Source organism: Macaca fascicularis, chromosome 5 (assembly GCF_037993035.2).
Source record: "Macaca fascicularis isolate 582-1 chromosome 5, T2T-MFA8v1.1".
NCBI classification, from domain to species: domain Eukaryota; kingdom Metazoa; phylum Chordata; class Mammalia; order Primates; family Cercopithecidae; genus Macaca; species Macaca fascicularis.
This window is the reverse complement of record NC_088379.1, coordinates 132,992,791-133,007,478: the sequence shown is the minus strand read 5'-3', so window position 1 is coordinate 133,007,478 and position 14,688 is coordinate 132,992,791. Positions and strand designations below refer to the sequence as shown.

The 14,688-nt window shown below is 38.6% G+C and overlaps 1 protein-coding gene across 14 annotated transcripts in view; it reads right to left on the bottom strand.

Moving 5' to 3' along the window:
• Positions 1 to 14,688, bottom strand: part of ABHD18 (abhydrolase domain containing 18) — a 68,662-nt gene that overhangs the window by 37,542 nt on the left and 16,432 nt on the right. For 11 of the 14 annotated variants that reach the window (XM_065545455.2, XM_065545454.2, XM_074040431.1 and 8 more), the window contains 3 exons: positions 13,877 to 13,985; positions 12,496 to 12,580; positions 5,209 to 5,309 (listed from right to left, as the gene is read on the bottom strand). In XM_065545455.2, the coding sequence (XP_065401527.1) occupies positions 5,209 to 5,309; positions 12,496 to 12,580; positions 13,877 to 13,968 (278 nt within the window). In that variant the 5' untranslated portion in view covers positions 13,969 to 13,985. The remainder of the gene's footprint in view (positions 1 to 5,208; positions 5,310 to 12,495; positions 12,581 to 13,876; positions 13,986 to 14,688) is intronic. The other 3 variants (XM_074040436.1, XM_074040433.1, XM_074040435.1) reach the window with 1 other exon arrangement.

Below are 14,688 nucleotides of genomic sequence, written 5' to 3'. Positions count from 1 at the left end.
CGTAGTGGCATGTGCCTATAATCCTAGCTACTAGGGAGGCTGAGGCATGAGAATCCCTTGAACCTGGGAGGCAGAGGTTGCAGTGAGCCAAGATCGCGCCACTGCACTCCAGCCTAGGCAACAGAGTGAGACTCCATCTCAAAAAATTTAAATAAATAAATAAATACATAAAATGAGTGTTTTATCCCTAAATATTTGAGGAACCTAAACCCAATTATGTGAAAAATATTTTTTACCTCTGATGCTGAGAAATGAAAATCGTATAGAAGACATATAAACTATCCTCAAAGGAATATTAATATTTTACCAGAAGATAAATATTAAATTTTCCTGAAGTTTTATTACAATTCAATCTTGGGTAATATTTGAATACTAAATTATGCCATGTTACCATAAAATTATTTAAGGTTGCTCAAATGGACGTTTTCTTTTTGTTTCGTTTTGAGACAGAATTTTCGCTCTGTCACCCAGGCTGGAGTGCAATGGCATGATCTCAGCTCACTGCAACCTTCGTCTTCCTGGTTCAAGCAATTCTCCTGTCTCAGCCTCCCGAGTAGTTTGGATTACAGGCACCCGCCATCATGCCCGGCTAATTTTTGTAGAGACAGGATTTCACCATGTTGGCCAAACTGGTCTCGAACTCCTGACCTCAAGGTGATCTGCCCGCCTCGGCCTCCCAAAGCGCTGGGATTATAGGCCTCCCAGAGCCACCACATCTGGCCTGAATGCTATGTTTTAAAATATTATAGTTCATTTGGAATTTTGACATAAGTACATTTCTAATATAGGCTGTCCAGAAGATACATCACAATTTCATGAGCTATTTTACATTACATAGGGAAATCTATAATTTGTGATCTATAAATCCTGTCACCACAGATCTTTAGCAGTCTTTAAACTGTTCTTTTAAGAGAAAAGAATGCTTGCAGTTTCCTTATTTCATTTACCTGATATATTTTTCTCTACCTCAATAAAAACAGAAAGTGTGAAAAAGAGACAGAATCATGAGTAATGGACCAAATGATAATAGGACAAATAGGTTTCCCCCTGTGGATTAATCTATATGTGGCATAGCCTTAAGCTTTTCCTACTTATTTGACAATATAATCAAAAGTTTAAAATCTGCACAAATCTTATAAATACAGAAATTCCATGTTTAGCAACTTATGGCACAAAAATAATCAGAGAAGCAGGTAAGGAGATGTACATAAGGATGTTCATTGTGATGTTTACAATAGTGAAAAACAATGCAACTTAAATGTGCACCATAAGGAATTAGTAAATTATGGTAGAGCCACAGTATGGAATACCAAACAGCCATTAATGATAACCAACTGCGTATTCATTGATTAATTAGGTCAAAAAAAGAGTAAGTACAGTTGTATGTGAACACATAGGAGAAAGATTAGAATATACATAAAATAGTGGTTATCACTCATTGGTGGAATTACCAATGATTTTTTTTTCTTTTTTCTTATTTGCATTTTCTAATGTTTTAATGCAATGAGATAAATTGCTGCACAAGAATGACAGGGGGAAAGAACGAAAAGTACATGTCAATGTGCATCACCTGGGAATTTATAGTCTTTCATCAAAATAAGTTATGCTTTAAATCTGACTAGAAATTGTTGAAAAAATATTAATTATGTTGTAAAAATATGACACTGCAGAGACAGGAAGTCAACTTGTTTCCCCATTCCTGTCACTAACTGGAAAGAACCCTTCCTCCATTTCCAACAGATGTTGAGGAGTACTTCTGAGTCTGAGTAAAATCACATAATTTTCCTCCTTTCTTTATGCTTTATAGCTTGTGTAAGTGTCCAGATAAGGTGGAGAATCTATGAGAAAGGGACACATAGTTCCAGGGATTGAAGTGATGATATGCAAAAACTGAAAGTTTCTTTTCCTTCTATATCCTTTGGCCTACAGGCTAAAGAGCTACACATTCACTTATGCTTTAAAAAAATTTTGTTTTTTTTTTTTGACACAGGGTCATGCTCTGTCACCCACACTGGAGTGCAGTGGTACAATTATAGCTCACTCTAACCTCGATCAGGCAATCTTCAGCCTTAGCCTCCTGAGTAGGTAAGACTAGAGGCACATACCATCATGGCCAGAAAATTTATTTTCTATTTTTTTTGTAGAGACAGTGTCTTTCTATGTTGCCCAGTTTGACTTAATGCTTTTAATAAAGCATTAATAAGACAAAGCATATCTAAAACAGTTAAGGCTGGGTGCAGTGGCTCAAGTCTGTAATCTCAGCACTCTGGGGAGCAAAGGCAGGAGGATCACTTGAGCCCAGGAATTTGAGATCAGCCTGGACAATGTAGTGAGACCCCTATCTCTACAAAAAAACTAAAAAAAAACTTAGCCAGGTCTAGTGACATCAGTCTACAGTCCCAGCTACTCAGGAGGCTGAGGTGAGAGGATCACTTGAGCCAGGGAGGTTGAGGGTGCAGTGAGCCAAGATAGCACCACTGCATCCTAGCCTGACTGACAAAGCAAGACTCTGTCAAACAAATAAATAAATAAATAAACTAGCTACACGTTTATGTTTTTTATATTCCCTGCACACTATTTTCATTCCTTTTTTTTTTTTTTTTTTTTTTAAGATGGTGTTTCACTCTTGTCACCTAGCCTGGAGTCCAATGGCGTGATCTCAGCTCACTGCAACCTCGGCCTCCCAGGTTCAAGTGATTCTCCTGCCTCAGCAACCCGAGTAGCTGGGATTACAGATATCTGCCACCATGCCTGGCTAAATTTTTTTTGTATTTTTAGTAGAGACGGGGTTTCACTATGTTGGCCAGGCTGGTCTCAAACTCCTGATGTCAGGTGATCCGCCCGCCTTGGCCTCCCAAAGTGCTGGGATTACAGGTGTGAGCCACCGTGCTTGGCCTCATTCCTTATTTATTACTTTCAACAACCCTACGAGATTAAGTGTTATTAGTCCTACTTTATAAAGCCTGGTTCAGAGATTAAGTAATTGACATTAGGTCCATAAGAAGTAGACTCAGGGTTCGATCCCAGATCTGTTTAATTCCAAAGTTCTAGCTCTTTCCACTACATGACATTGCTTGCCTTTCATTCAGAGGCTATCAACAGGAAAAAAATATAAATTTAAAATAATGCCTTAGGGGTAACAAAATAATGGACAGCTGACTACAACTTCTAATCAGGTCTATCAAACTGCTCTTCAGTTAGTTTACACTTTACTGGTTCATTTACAGGGTTGGTTAAAAGGTTAAGTAGGTTTCCATTACAGAATAATCTCTTCTTGACTGAAGAATTTTTCAAACGCCCATACATGTATCACTATTTTATCATTGCTATTGCAGACAAAATCTTAAAAGGAGAAAACACCTACTAACCAGAAACAGCAAATAGTTTATTTTAATCAACAATGTAGGGGAAAAAAGTACAGTATTTTGTTCTTTTTAAATAAAATTAGTTATAACATAAAATAGAGAACTGTGTAAAGATCTAGGTTCAACACTGATTTAGAATTAAAAACTACTTAAAAAACTCATTATCAAGCCACGCACAGTGGCTCACTCCTGTAATCCCAGCACTTGGGAGGCTGAGGTGGGCAGATCATTTGAGGTCAGGAGTTCGAGACCAGCCTGCCCAACATGTTGAAACTCTGTCTCTACTAAAAATACAAAAATTAGCCAGGTGTAGTGGCAGGTGCCTATAATCCCAGCTACTCCGGAGGTTGAGGCAGGAGAATCACTTGAACCCAGGAGGCGGAGGCTGCAGTGAGCACCACTGCTCTCCATCTAGCCTGGGCAAAAGAGCGAGACTCTGGAGACTCTCTCTCTAGCCTGGGAGACAGAGTGAGATTCCATCCCCAAAACAAAACAAAACACAAACCATTAACAGTGGCTGAGCGTGGTGGCTCATACCTGTAATCTCAGCACTTTGGGAGGCGAGGCAGGTGGATCCCTTGAGACCAGGAGGTTGAGAACAGCCTGGCCGACATGGCAAAAGCCCATCTGTACTAAAAATAAAAAAATTAGCCGGGTATGGTGGCACACGCTCATAATCCCAGCTACTCAGGCAGCTGAGACATGAAAATTGCTTGAACCTGAAAGGCAGAGCGTACAGTGGGCAGCACTGCACTCCATCCAGCCTGGGAAACAGAGGAAGACTCTGTCTCAACAAACAAACAAACAAACAAACAAACAAACAAAAAAACCACTAACAAGACTGAGCTAAGAATAACCTCTGTACTCTAACAAAGATCCAAAAAGCCAGTTTTCAACTATTGGATAATTAACCACTTAGGAACCTCAGGTATTTCAGAATATCTATTTACATTCTCAAACTGACATGCTAATTACATACCAGTCCTGAGGTGCTTTACTTAGCTGAACTATGTAGTCTGTCTAGTCTAAGTTACCACATGTTTTTTAGTTTCTGCACTTAAAAGTACTTCTTCTTCCTGTTATAAAATCAACACTTGTACATGGTATTTTTTTTTTTTTTTTTTTGAGAGAGAGTCTCACTCTGTGGCCCAGGCTGGAGTGCAGTGGCACAATCTTGGCTCATTGCAACCTCCGTCTCCTGGGTTCAATCAATTCTCCTGCCTCAGCCTCCCAGGTAGCTGGGATTACAGGTATCTGCCACCACACCTGGCTAATTTTTTGTATTTTTAGTAGAGATGGGGTTTCGCCATGTTGGCAAGGCTGGTCTAGAACTCCTGAACTCAAGTGATCCAACTGCCTTGGCCTCCCAAAGTGCTGGGACTACAGGCATAAGCCACCATGCCTGACCTGAAACTAAAAATTTAAAAGCCAAAAATCTCTCCACTGAGAGATAAGCAGAGTTTGTATATTCATATATATCCTTTGGAAACTTCTGTGTGATTATGTGTGCACACTTATGTATTTACAAAAATGGAACTAAAAAATCCTTTGTATTATCTTCTTAAACTTTCACACATTGTGACCATATTTCCATGTCACTAATGGTATCCACAGTATGGATAATTAATCACCTACTGTTGAACATTTAGGCATTGTCTATTTTTTGCAACTATAAACAATGCTTCGATGAATATCCTTGAATTAAAATATCTTCTAATTCAGCCTTTTCAACAATTTAGGCCTGCCTTGTTACTCCTAATTTCAAATAACATAGTGTTGACATTATAATTTTAATGAACATAAATAACATATTAATTCATCTTTTTGAACAAAAAATTCTTACCTTGCAATAACAGATTCAATTGGCATGATATCAGGCACATAGTGAGCCATAGGGGAAACAAAGTGTCCATCTAAGATCTTACAATCTGATTGCTCTTCAATCTAAAAGAAAATCAAAACCAAGATGTATGCAAGAAAACTAAGATATCTTGGTCTATCATGGATGTTCTTCTAATAAAAAGTTCTATTCAATTAAAATCATGTTTTCAGCACCTACCATGTAAACTTTTTTGTGCCACTGTACTTTATTATTAATTATTCTATGTGCATAATCATTGAGTGTATTATAGGGTACATGTGATGTTTTGATACCAGCATACAAGTTGTAATGATCAAATCAGGGCAATTGGGGTATCCATCATCTGAAGCACCTATCATTTCCTTGTGTTAGGAACATTCCAATTTCACTCTTATTTCAAAATATACAATAAATTATTGTTAATTATAGTGACTCTATTATGCTATCAAATACTAGATCTTATTGATTCTAACTGTACATTTGCACCCGTTAATCATCTCCATTCTATCTTCCCCTCCCTGCTACTTTTCTTAACCTCTGATAATCATCAATCTACTCTTCATCTCCATGAGTTCAATTTTCAAAAATATTTAGCTCCCATGTATGAGTGAAAACACATGAAATTTGTCCTTCTGTGACTGGTTTAATTTACTTAACACAATGTCCTTCAGTTCCATCCATGCTGTTGCAAATGACAAGATTTCATTCTTGCTTATGATTGAATAATATTTCACTGCGTATTTGTACATTTTCTTTATCCATTCATCTGCTGGTGAACACTTACGTTGATTCTGCATCTTGGCTACTATGAACAGTGCTACAATAAACATGGAAGTGCTCATATCTCTTTGATACAGTGATTTCCTCTCTTTTTCATATATACCCAGTGGGGGGATTGCTGGGTCATATGGTAGTTCCAGTTTTAGCTTTTGAGGAAGTTCCATACTGTTCTCCACAGTGGTCATACTAACTTACATTCCCACCAACAGTGAACGAAGTTTCCTCTTCCTCTTTCTCTACATCCTCACCAGCTTTTATTATTGCCTGTCTTTTGAATAAAAGCCATTTTAACTAGGGTAAATGATATATCACTGTAATTTTGATTTGCATTTCTCTGATGATTAATGACGCTGAGCATTTTTTCATATACATGGTTGGCCATGTGTATGTCTTCTTTTGAAAAATGTGAAATGTTGGCCAGGCACAGTGGCTCACGCCTGTAATCCCAGCACTTTGGGAGGCCAAGGCAGGCGGATCACCTGAGGTCAGGAGTTCGAGACCAGCCTTACCAACATGGTGAAACCCTGTCTCTACTAAAATTCAAAAAATTAGCCAGACATGATGGTGTGCGCCTATAGTTCCAGCTACTCAGGAGGCTGAGGCAGGAGAATCACTTGAACCCAGGAGGCAGAGGTTGCAGTGAGCCAACGTCGAGCCACTACACTCCAGCCTGGCAACACAGCAAGACTCCGTCTCAAAAAAACAAAAGAAAAATGTAAAATGTCTTTCAGATCTTTTACCCATTTTAAAATCAGATTATGATTTTTCCCTATTAATTTATTTGAGCTCCTTATATTCTGGTTCTTAATTCCCTGTCAGATGAGTAGTTTGTAAACATTTTCTCCGATTCTGTGGACCACTATGGTTTTTAAAGACATGGTTCCTGCCTATACACATTTCTTTTCCTTCCATATCCTTTACTATAATCTAGTTGAGAAAATAAACTATAAATAAATCACATTCATACACTGACATGCAATAACTCAAAATAAACTACTAGTTAAGAGAATTCAACAACATTCAACAGTATAAAAATAATTGTTTAGAAATTTCAAAAATAAGTTACCATAATCAAATAAGGGTTGACATCAAATATATTACAATGGTTCAGTGTCAGGCAATCTGATGTAGAGTCATGTCAACATAGTAAATAAGAAAAAAACGTAATTTCTATATATATAAAAAAAGCATTTGCTAACATTCAACACCTAAACTTATTTTCCCCTCCAATAAGCATTTTCTTTTTGTAGAGACAGGATCTCACTATGTTGCTCAGGCTAGTCTGGAACGCCCAGCCTCAAGCCTCCCAAAGTGTTGGGTATTAAGGCATGAGCCATTGTGTCTGGCCTAATTATTTCTTAAAAATTTCAGGTCAATAGTAAAAAAATTAAAGTAGCATTGAATTACCACATATTTTCATTCAAATCAGAAATAAAAACGTATCTGTGGATGATGTATATATCTAACTTTTTAAAAAATTAATTAACTAATTAGTTAATTTTTGGGGAAATGGGGTCTCACTCTGTCACCCAGGCTGGAGTACAGTGCTGCCATCCTGGCTCACTGTATGCTTCACCTCCCAGGGTTCAAGCAATCCTCCCACTTCAGCCTCCAGAGTAGCTGGGACTACAGGCATACCACCACACCCAGCTAATTTTTACATTTTTTTGGTAAAGACAGGGTTTTGCCATGTCGCCCAGGATGGTCTCAAACTCCTGGACTCAAGCAATCTGCCCGACTTGGCCTCCCAAAGTGCTAGGATTACAAGCTAGCTTTTTTTGTTTTGAAACAGAATCTTACTTTGTTGTCCAGGCTGGAGTGTGCTGGCGCGATCTCGGCTCACTGCAACCTCCGCCCCCCGGGTTCAAGCGATTCTCCTGCTTCAGCCTCTCGAGTAGTTGGGATTACAGGCGCACATCACTATGCCTGGCTAATTTTTTTTATTTTTAGTAGAGACGGGGTTTCACCATATTAAAAACTACCAGGCTGGTCTCAAACTCCTGAGCTCACATGATCCACCCATCTCGGACTCCCAAAGTGCTAGGATTACAAGTGTGAGCCACTGCACCCGGGACAAGCTAGTTTTTTAAAAAACAAATTCTAGGTCAGGTGCAGTGACTCACACCTGTAATCCCAGTACTCTGGGAGGCCGAGGTGGGCAGATCTCTCGAGCCCAGGAATTCAAGATCAGCCTGAGCAATATGGCAAAAACTCTGTCTCTACAAAAAAATACAAAAATTAGCTGAACGTGGTGGCATGTGGCTGTGGTCCCAGCTACGTGGGAGGCTGAGGTGGGAGGATCACTGGAGTCCAGGAGGTCATGGCTGCAGTGAGCCATGACTGCACCACTGCAGTGCAGCTGGGTGACAGAGTGAGACCTTGTCTCAAAACAAAACAACATTTTGTTTTGTTTACAAAAAAAAAAAAATTTTTGGCCGGGCGTGGTGGCTCAAGCCTGTAATCCCAGCACTTTGGGAGGCCGAGACCGGCGGATCACGAGGTCAGGAGATCGAGACCATCCTGGCTAACCCAGTGAAACCCCGTCTCTACTAAAAAATACAAAAAACTAGCCGGGCGAGGCGGCGGGCGCCTGTAGTCCCAGCTACTCGGGAGGCTGAGGCAGGAGAATGGCGTGAACCCGGGAGGCGGAGCTTGCAGTGAGCTGAGATCCGGCCACTGCACTCCAGCCTGGGTGACAGACCGAGACTCCGTCTCAAAAAAAAAAAAAAAAAAAAAAAAAATTTTTTGAAATCAGCTAGACAAATGTCATCTATTAAATGACCCACATATTTTTGCAACTGACTTAAAACACTACTATTACTATGTACTAAACATCCATATATTTCTGCCAGTTATTTTCAATCCTTCATTAGGTCTTATTTGCCTACCTTTTATTTCTGCACCCATATCATGCTGTGTTTATAACAGTAGCATTTTAATACTCATTGTTATATGACTGAACTAGTCTTTGTTTACAACTCTTCCTTTCCAGAGTATTCCCGATCTGATTTTATTCTCATGCATTTTCTCAAAATAATTTTAGGATGCTTTTATGGATGTAGGTTCTATGTTCAATACTTTAATTGAAATTGTATTACATTTTTAAAAATGCTTAAGGAGACATAATATCTCTATAAAACTGAATTTTTAATCCAAAAAACTTTCCAATTTAGTTTTTTATGCCTACTGGTATAGTTTTAAAGTGTTCTTCTTATGTATTCATTTTTATTTATTTATTTTTATTTTTTGAGTCTTGCTCTGTCACCCAGGCTGGAGTGCAGTGAGTGCTATCTTGGCTCACTGCAACCTCTGCCTCCCAGATTCAAGTAATTCTCCTGCTTCAGCCTCCTGAGTAGCTGGGACTACAGGCATGTACCAGCATGCCTGGCTAATTTTTTTGTATTTTTAGTAGAGATGGGGTTTTGCCATGTTGGCCAGACTGGTCTCGAACTTCTGACCTCAAGTGATCCACGCTCCTCGGCCTCCCCAAGTGCTGGGATTACAGGCATAAGCCATTGCACTCAACCCTTTTATGTATTTTACGAGAATAAGTTATTTGATAAAGCAGCAGCACAAACTAATACATTATTAATTTTTTTTTTTTTTTTAGACAGGGTCTCACTCTATTGCCCAGACTTGAGTACAGAGGCATGATCTCAGTTCACTGCAACCTCTGCCTCCTAGGCTCAAGCAATTCTGCTGCCTCCGCCTCCCAAGTAGCTGGGATTAGGGGCATGCACCACCATGCCCAGCTAAGTTTTGTATTTTTAGTAGAGACGGGGTTTCACCATGTTGGCCAGCCTGGTCTTGAACTCCTGACCTCAAATGATCCACCACCTCAGCCTCCAGAAGTGCTGAGATGGAGCCACCGCGCCCAGCCCATTATTAATTATTAATAAAGGAAGCAGAACAAACTAATGTTAAAGGGAAAAACAGTGCAACAAATTAGTGTTCTGATAGCTGGCAACTTGGTAAGAAAAGACAATTTCAGAATTACACATATTATACATAACATGGATTTTAAAATTAAGCAAGATACAACCCAACAATAAAAAGATGGAGAACTCAATGTAAAAAGGAGCAAAGGTTTGAAAAGACAGTTCTCCAAAGAAGGTATACAAATGGCCAATTCACACTTGAAAAGATGTTCAGCCTCACAGCCATTAGGGCGTGGTCAAAACCACAAGGAAATACTTTTATACCCACTATGATGACTTGGACAAGTACAAAGTTGGTGCATATGGCAAAATCAGAATGTTTATTCACTGCTGGTGGGAATATAAAATAGTATAGTCACTTTGGAAAACAGTTTGATAGTTCGTCAAAAACTTAGAGTTATCATCATATGACCCAATAATTAAACTCTTCAGTATACACAAGAGAACTAAAAACACATATTCACACAAAAACTCATACTTGAGTATTCATAGCAGCACTATTTATAATAGCCAAAAAGTGAAAACAACCCAAATGTCCATTAATTTATGAATGGATAAGCAAACTGTGGTATACAATACAATAGATTATTATTTAGCTATACAAAAGGATTAAGTTCTCCTTGTTCTGATGCTGTAATAAAAAAAACAAAACTAAAAAGAAGTACTGACACATGCTACAACATGGATGAACCTTGAAAACATTATGCTAAGTGAAGAAGCCAGATAAAAAAAGCTACATATTGCATGATTCCATTTATAAGAAATGTCCACAGTAGGAGAACCCATAGAGACAGAGGGTACACTAGTGATTGCCAGCAGGTGGGGGAAGAGGCAAGGGAAAGTGACAGCTAATGGATACAGGGTTTCTTTCTAGGACAATGAAAATATGCTAGAATTAGTGACAATGTTGATGGCTGCACATCTTGGTAATATAATTTAAAAACCATTCAATTGTATATTGTAAAAGGGTGAATTTTATCTCCATTGCTTTTTTTTTTTTCTTTGAGATGGAGTCTCGCTCTGTCGCCGGGTTGGAGTGCTGTGGCATAATCTCGGCTCACTGCAACCTCCGTATCCTGGGTTCAAGCGATTCTCCTGCCTCAGCTTCCCGAGTAGCTGGAACTACAAGTGCGCGCCACCACGCCCAGCTAATTTTTGTATTTTTCTTTTAGTAGAGATGGGGTTTCACCATGTTGGCCAGTGTGGTCTCGATCTCTTCACCTCACGATCCTCTCGCCTCGGCCTCCCAAAGTGCTGGGATATCCTTGTCTCAGTTTTTAAAAACTAAGGCTAGTGGATCAGTAAGAATGCATTCCAAAATCTTAACAGCAATTCACTCTTGGGAGGGAGATGGAATTAGGTAGTGGAAAGTGGCAGAGATTAAAGGAGATTTTTTTTTTAACTTGTCACATTTTAAATTTTTTTAAGTTTATAATTTTTTAATAGAAAAAATATAGAGGATAAAAATATTTGGCAAAATTTGAGGGTACAGAGAGAAATGTTATTAATTCAGAAGATACAGAAAGAACTTCTATGATGTAGAGGAGGGGTTTTCAATCTATAAAATTTTGTTCTTAGCAGTCGAACTCTTTTGAAAAGAGAAATCTAAAGATATCCAAAACATATGAGATGTAAGTACAGTTACTTTGGTTGAAGGGGAGTGAGGGATGTGTGAAGCTTGCCTATTTGTATCCCTTCTCCAACAATACATCAAAGTATGCAATTACATAAACCTAGAAATATTTTACAGAAAACCAGGTGCCTCCTTTAAAAAAAAGATTTCAAAAACATCCTTGTCTTCTCTAATTTTATAGCTTTTTCTTTCTACCATTCTCTCAGGAATTAACTGTATCCCATAATATTTTTCCTGGTGTTATTTAACAGTTGTTTGCTAATAATTTCTTATGTGCTGATTCTCCAACTAGATTACTCCCCTTTAATACTCACTACTCTTCTGTAACGTTGAGTAGTTTAACCCTCCTGAGCCTAAAGACAGAGAATGAGATCCAGAAATATCCAGCCTAAATACTTCTTTATACATTAGGCAAGTAATAAACATATGCTCCCAAATATACATGAACGTAGTTATTAACAACATTCAGTTAGTGCACAGATAGTATTGTTTGTTTATTTTTGAGACGGAGTTTCACTCTTGTCGTCCAGGCTGGAGTGCGATGGCATGATCTTGGCTCACTGCAACCTCCACCTCCTGGGTTCAAGTGATTCTCCTGCCTCAGCCTCCTGAGTAGCTGGGATTATAGGCATGCGCCACCATGCCCGGCTAATTTGTATTTTTTTAAAGTAGAGACGGGGTTTCTCCACGTTGGTCAGGCTGGTCTGGAACTCCCAACCTCAGGTGATCCACCTGCCTCCGCCTCCCAAGTGCTGGGATTACAGGCGTGAGCCACTGCGCCCGGCCCACAAATAGTATTCTTTAAATATGAAATGAAAAATCCATACTGCACTCATATTTTAGTATTTATTGTTGTTATACTCCAATATGTAATCTATTCTTTTTTTCTGTTTTTCTGTTTTTCTCTCATTTGAATACCTTATCAATGTGTACTGGATAATCGCTTGAAACCAGATTCTGGCATCTTTCTCGATTTCCAATCATCTTTCTGAATTCAAAGAGTCTATTATGGGAAAGAAGACAAAAAGGAAAAAATTCATCTTTTATATCACCTACTAGGCATATTATAATTGAGACTGATTAACAGTAATTAAAAATTAGCAAATCCAGTTCATAAGCCATATTAAAATTTAATTTTGATCATTAAAGAAAGAGATTAGGCTGTTTTTTCCCAAACTGAACACTTTTTTCAGAAAAATGTGAGAAATAATATTGTTCAGAAAGTAATTAATACATATAAGACTCAAAATTAAAGGCACCAATCCTGAAAATTCATTTTCTTTTTTTTTTTTTTCCGAGACGGAGTCTTGCTTTGTCACCCAGGCTAGAGTGCAGTGGCGCGATCTCACCTCACCGCTCTCACCTCACCGCAACTTCTGCCTCCCGGGTTCAAGCAATCCTGCCTCAGCCTCCCGAGTAGCTGGGATTACAGGCATACGCCACCACACCTGGCTAATTTTTGTATTTATTTTTTTGAGACAAGAGTCTCACACTGTCGCCCTGGCTGGTGTGCAGTAGCGCTATCTTGGTTCGCTGCAACCTCCACCACCCGGGTTCAAGCGATTCTCCTGCCTCAGCCTCTCGAGTAGCTAAGATTACAGGTGTCCGCCACCATGCCCGTCTAATTTTTTGTATTTTTAGTAGAGATGGGATTTCACTACATTAGCCAGGCTGTTCTCCAACTCCTGACATCGTGATCCGCCTGCCTCGGCCTCCCAAAGTGCTGGAATTACAGAGTGAGCCAGCGCGCCTGGCCAATTTTTTTATTTTTAGTAGAGACGGTTTTACCATGTTGGCCAGGTCAGTCTGGAACTTCTGACTTCGTGATCCGCCCACCTCAGTCTCCCAAAGTGCTGGGATTACAGGAGTGAGTCACCAATCCTGGCCGAAAATTCATTTTCTTAAGTCCAGATTTTCCTATGAGCTACAGTGTATTTCAGTTTTAAAGTCATTACAAATTCGGGTTACCCAAGAAGACTCAATCCTTGAAAACTACATACAATTCTTATTAGCTTAATAATTATTGAAGTAAAAAATCTACCCTGTGTTTCTGAGAGCTCTCTATTTAAAAAATCTGAATTATTTTTAAAATAGTACAATTTATGATATGGGCTAAAACTTAAGAGAAATAACTAAAAAGACAAAAGTAAAAAGGAAATAATTACATTTTACATAGTTTAATGTCTAATTTGCTGGACAATTGCTCTGTATTTGAGAGTAAGGGATTTTATAACAAAGTTTTAAATGTTCATTAAAACAACAAATTCAGAACAAGTATTCAGGAAAAAAAATTGCTTGCCTTTTGAGATCTTCTGGCCTTCCCCATCCTCTGATAAAAAGTTTTGTTAGGAGAAGTCTCCGGTATAGAATATCTAACTTGCTCACACCCATCAGTAGCAAACAAGCATCTATAAAACAAAATTAAAATGCTTTTAAAATGTTTTATTTTTTTCAAGGTAGCAGGTCAATTCTCTAACCATTTCTTTGACTATCATGTAAAATTAAAGATTCAGACTAAATTCCTGAATTAATTCCTTTGGAAACAAAATACAAGATTTTGGGGAAAAAAAGAGCTGGGCTGAAAAGAGAGAAGATGTATACCCTTGAACTTCACTAAGCTGTGAATTCCTCTAGGGCAGGATCTTCCCATCCTCAGTACAGTTGCTGAAATAAGTACCCTCTATTTGCTGGAAAAAAATAGTAGGGGAATATGTGATAGTGTATTATCTGCCAGGCACCACTATTTTAAGAACTACAAACACATGCACAGGTTCTCATTAAACCTACCAACAATTTTGAGGAAGGATTTATTATCCCAATTATACAGACAAGAAAACTGAGGCACAGATAATTTACTCAAGGTCACACAACTGGTGGAAAACATAGCTAAGATTCAATCCCAGGCACACAGCTCAACATCTAACTACGACACTACACCCTCCTCTACTATATTACAGTGAATGAAAAATAATCATCACTGCTACTACTTGCATACCATTTATCTATCTTCTCAAATATTTCCAAAGATTTTTAAGTATCTACCTCCATCTTGTCAAACTGAATGGTAAGATTTTGATTTGTGGGTGAAACCTGACACAGATTCAGGGTTTA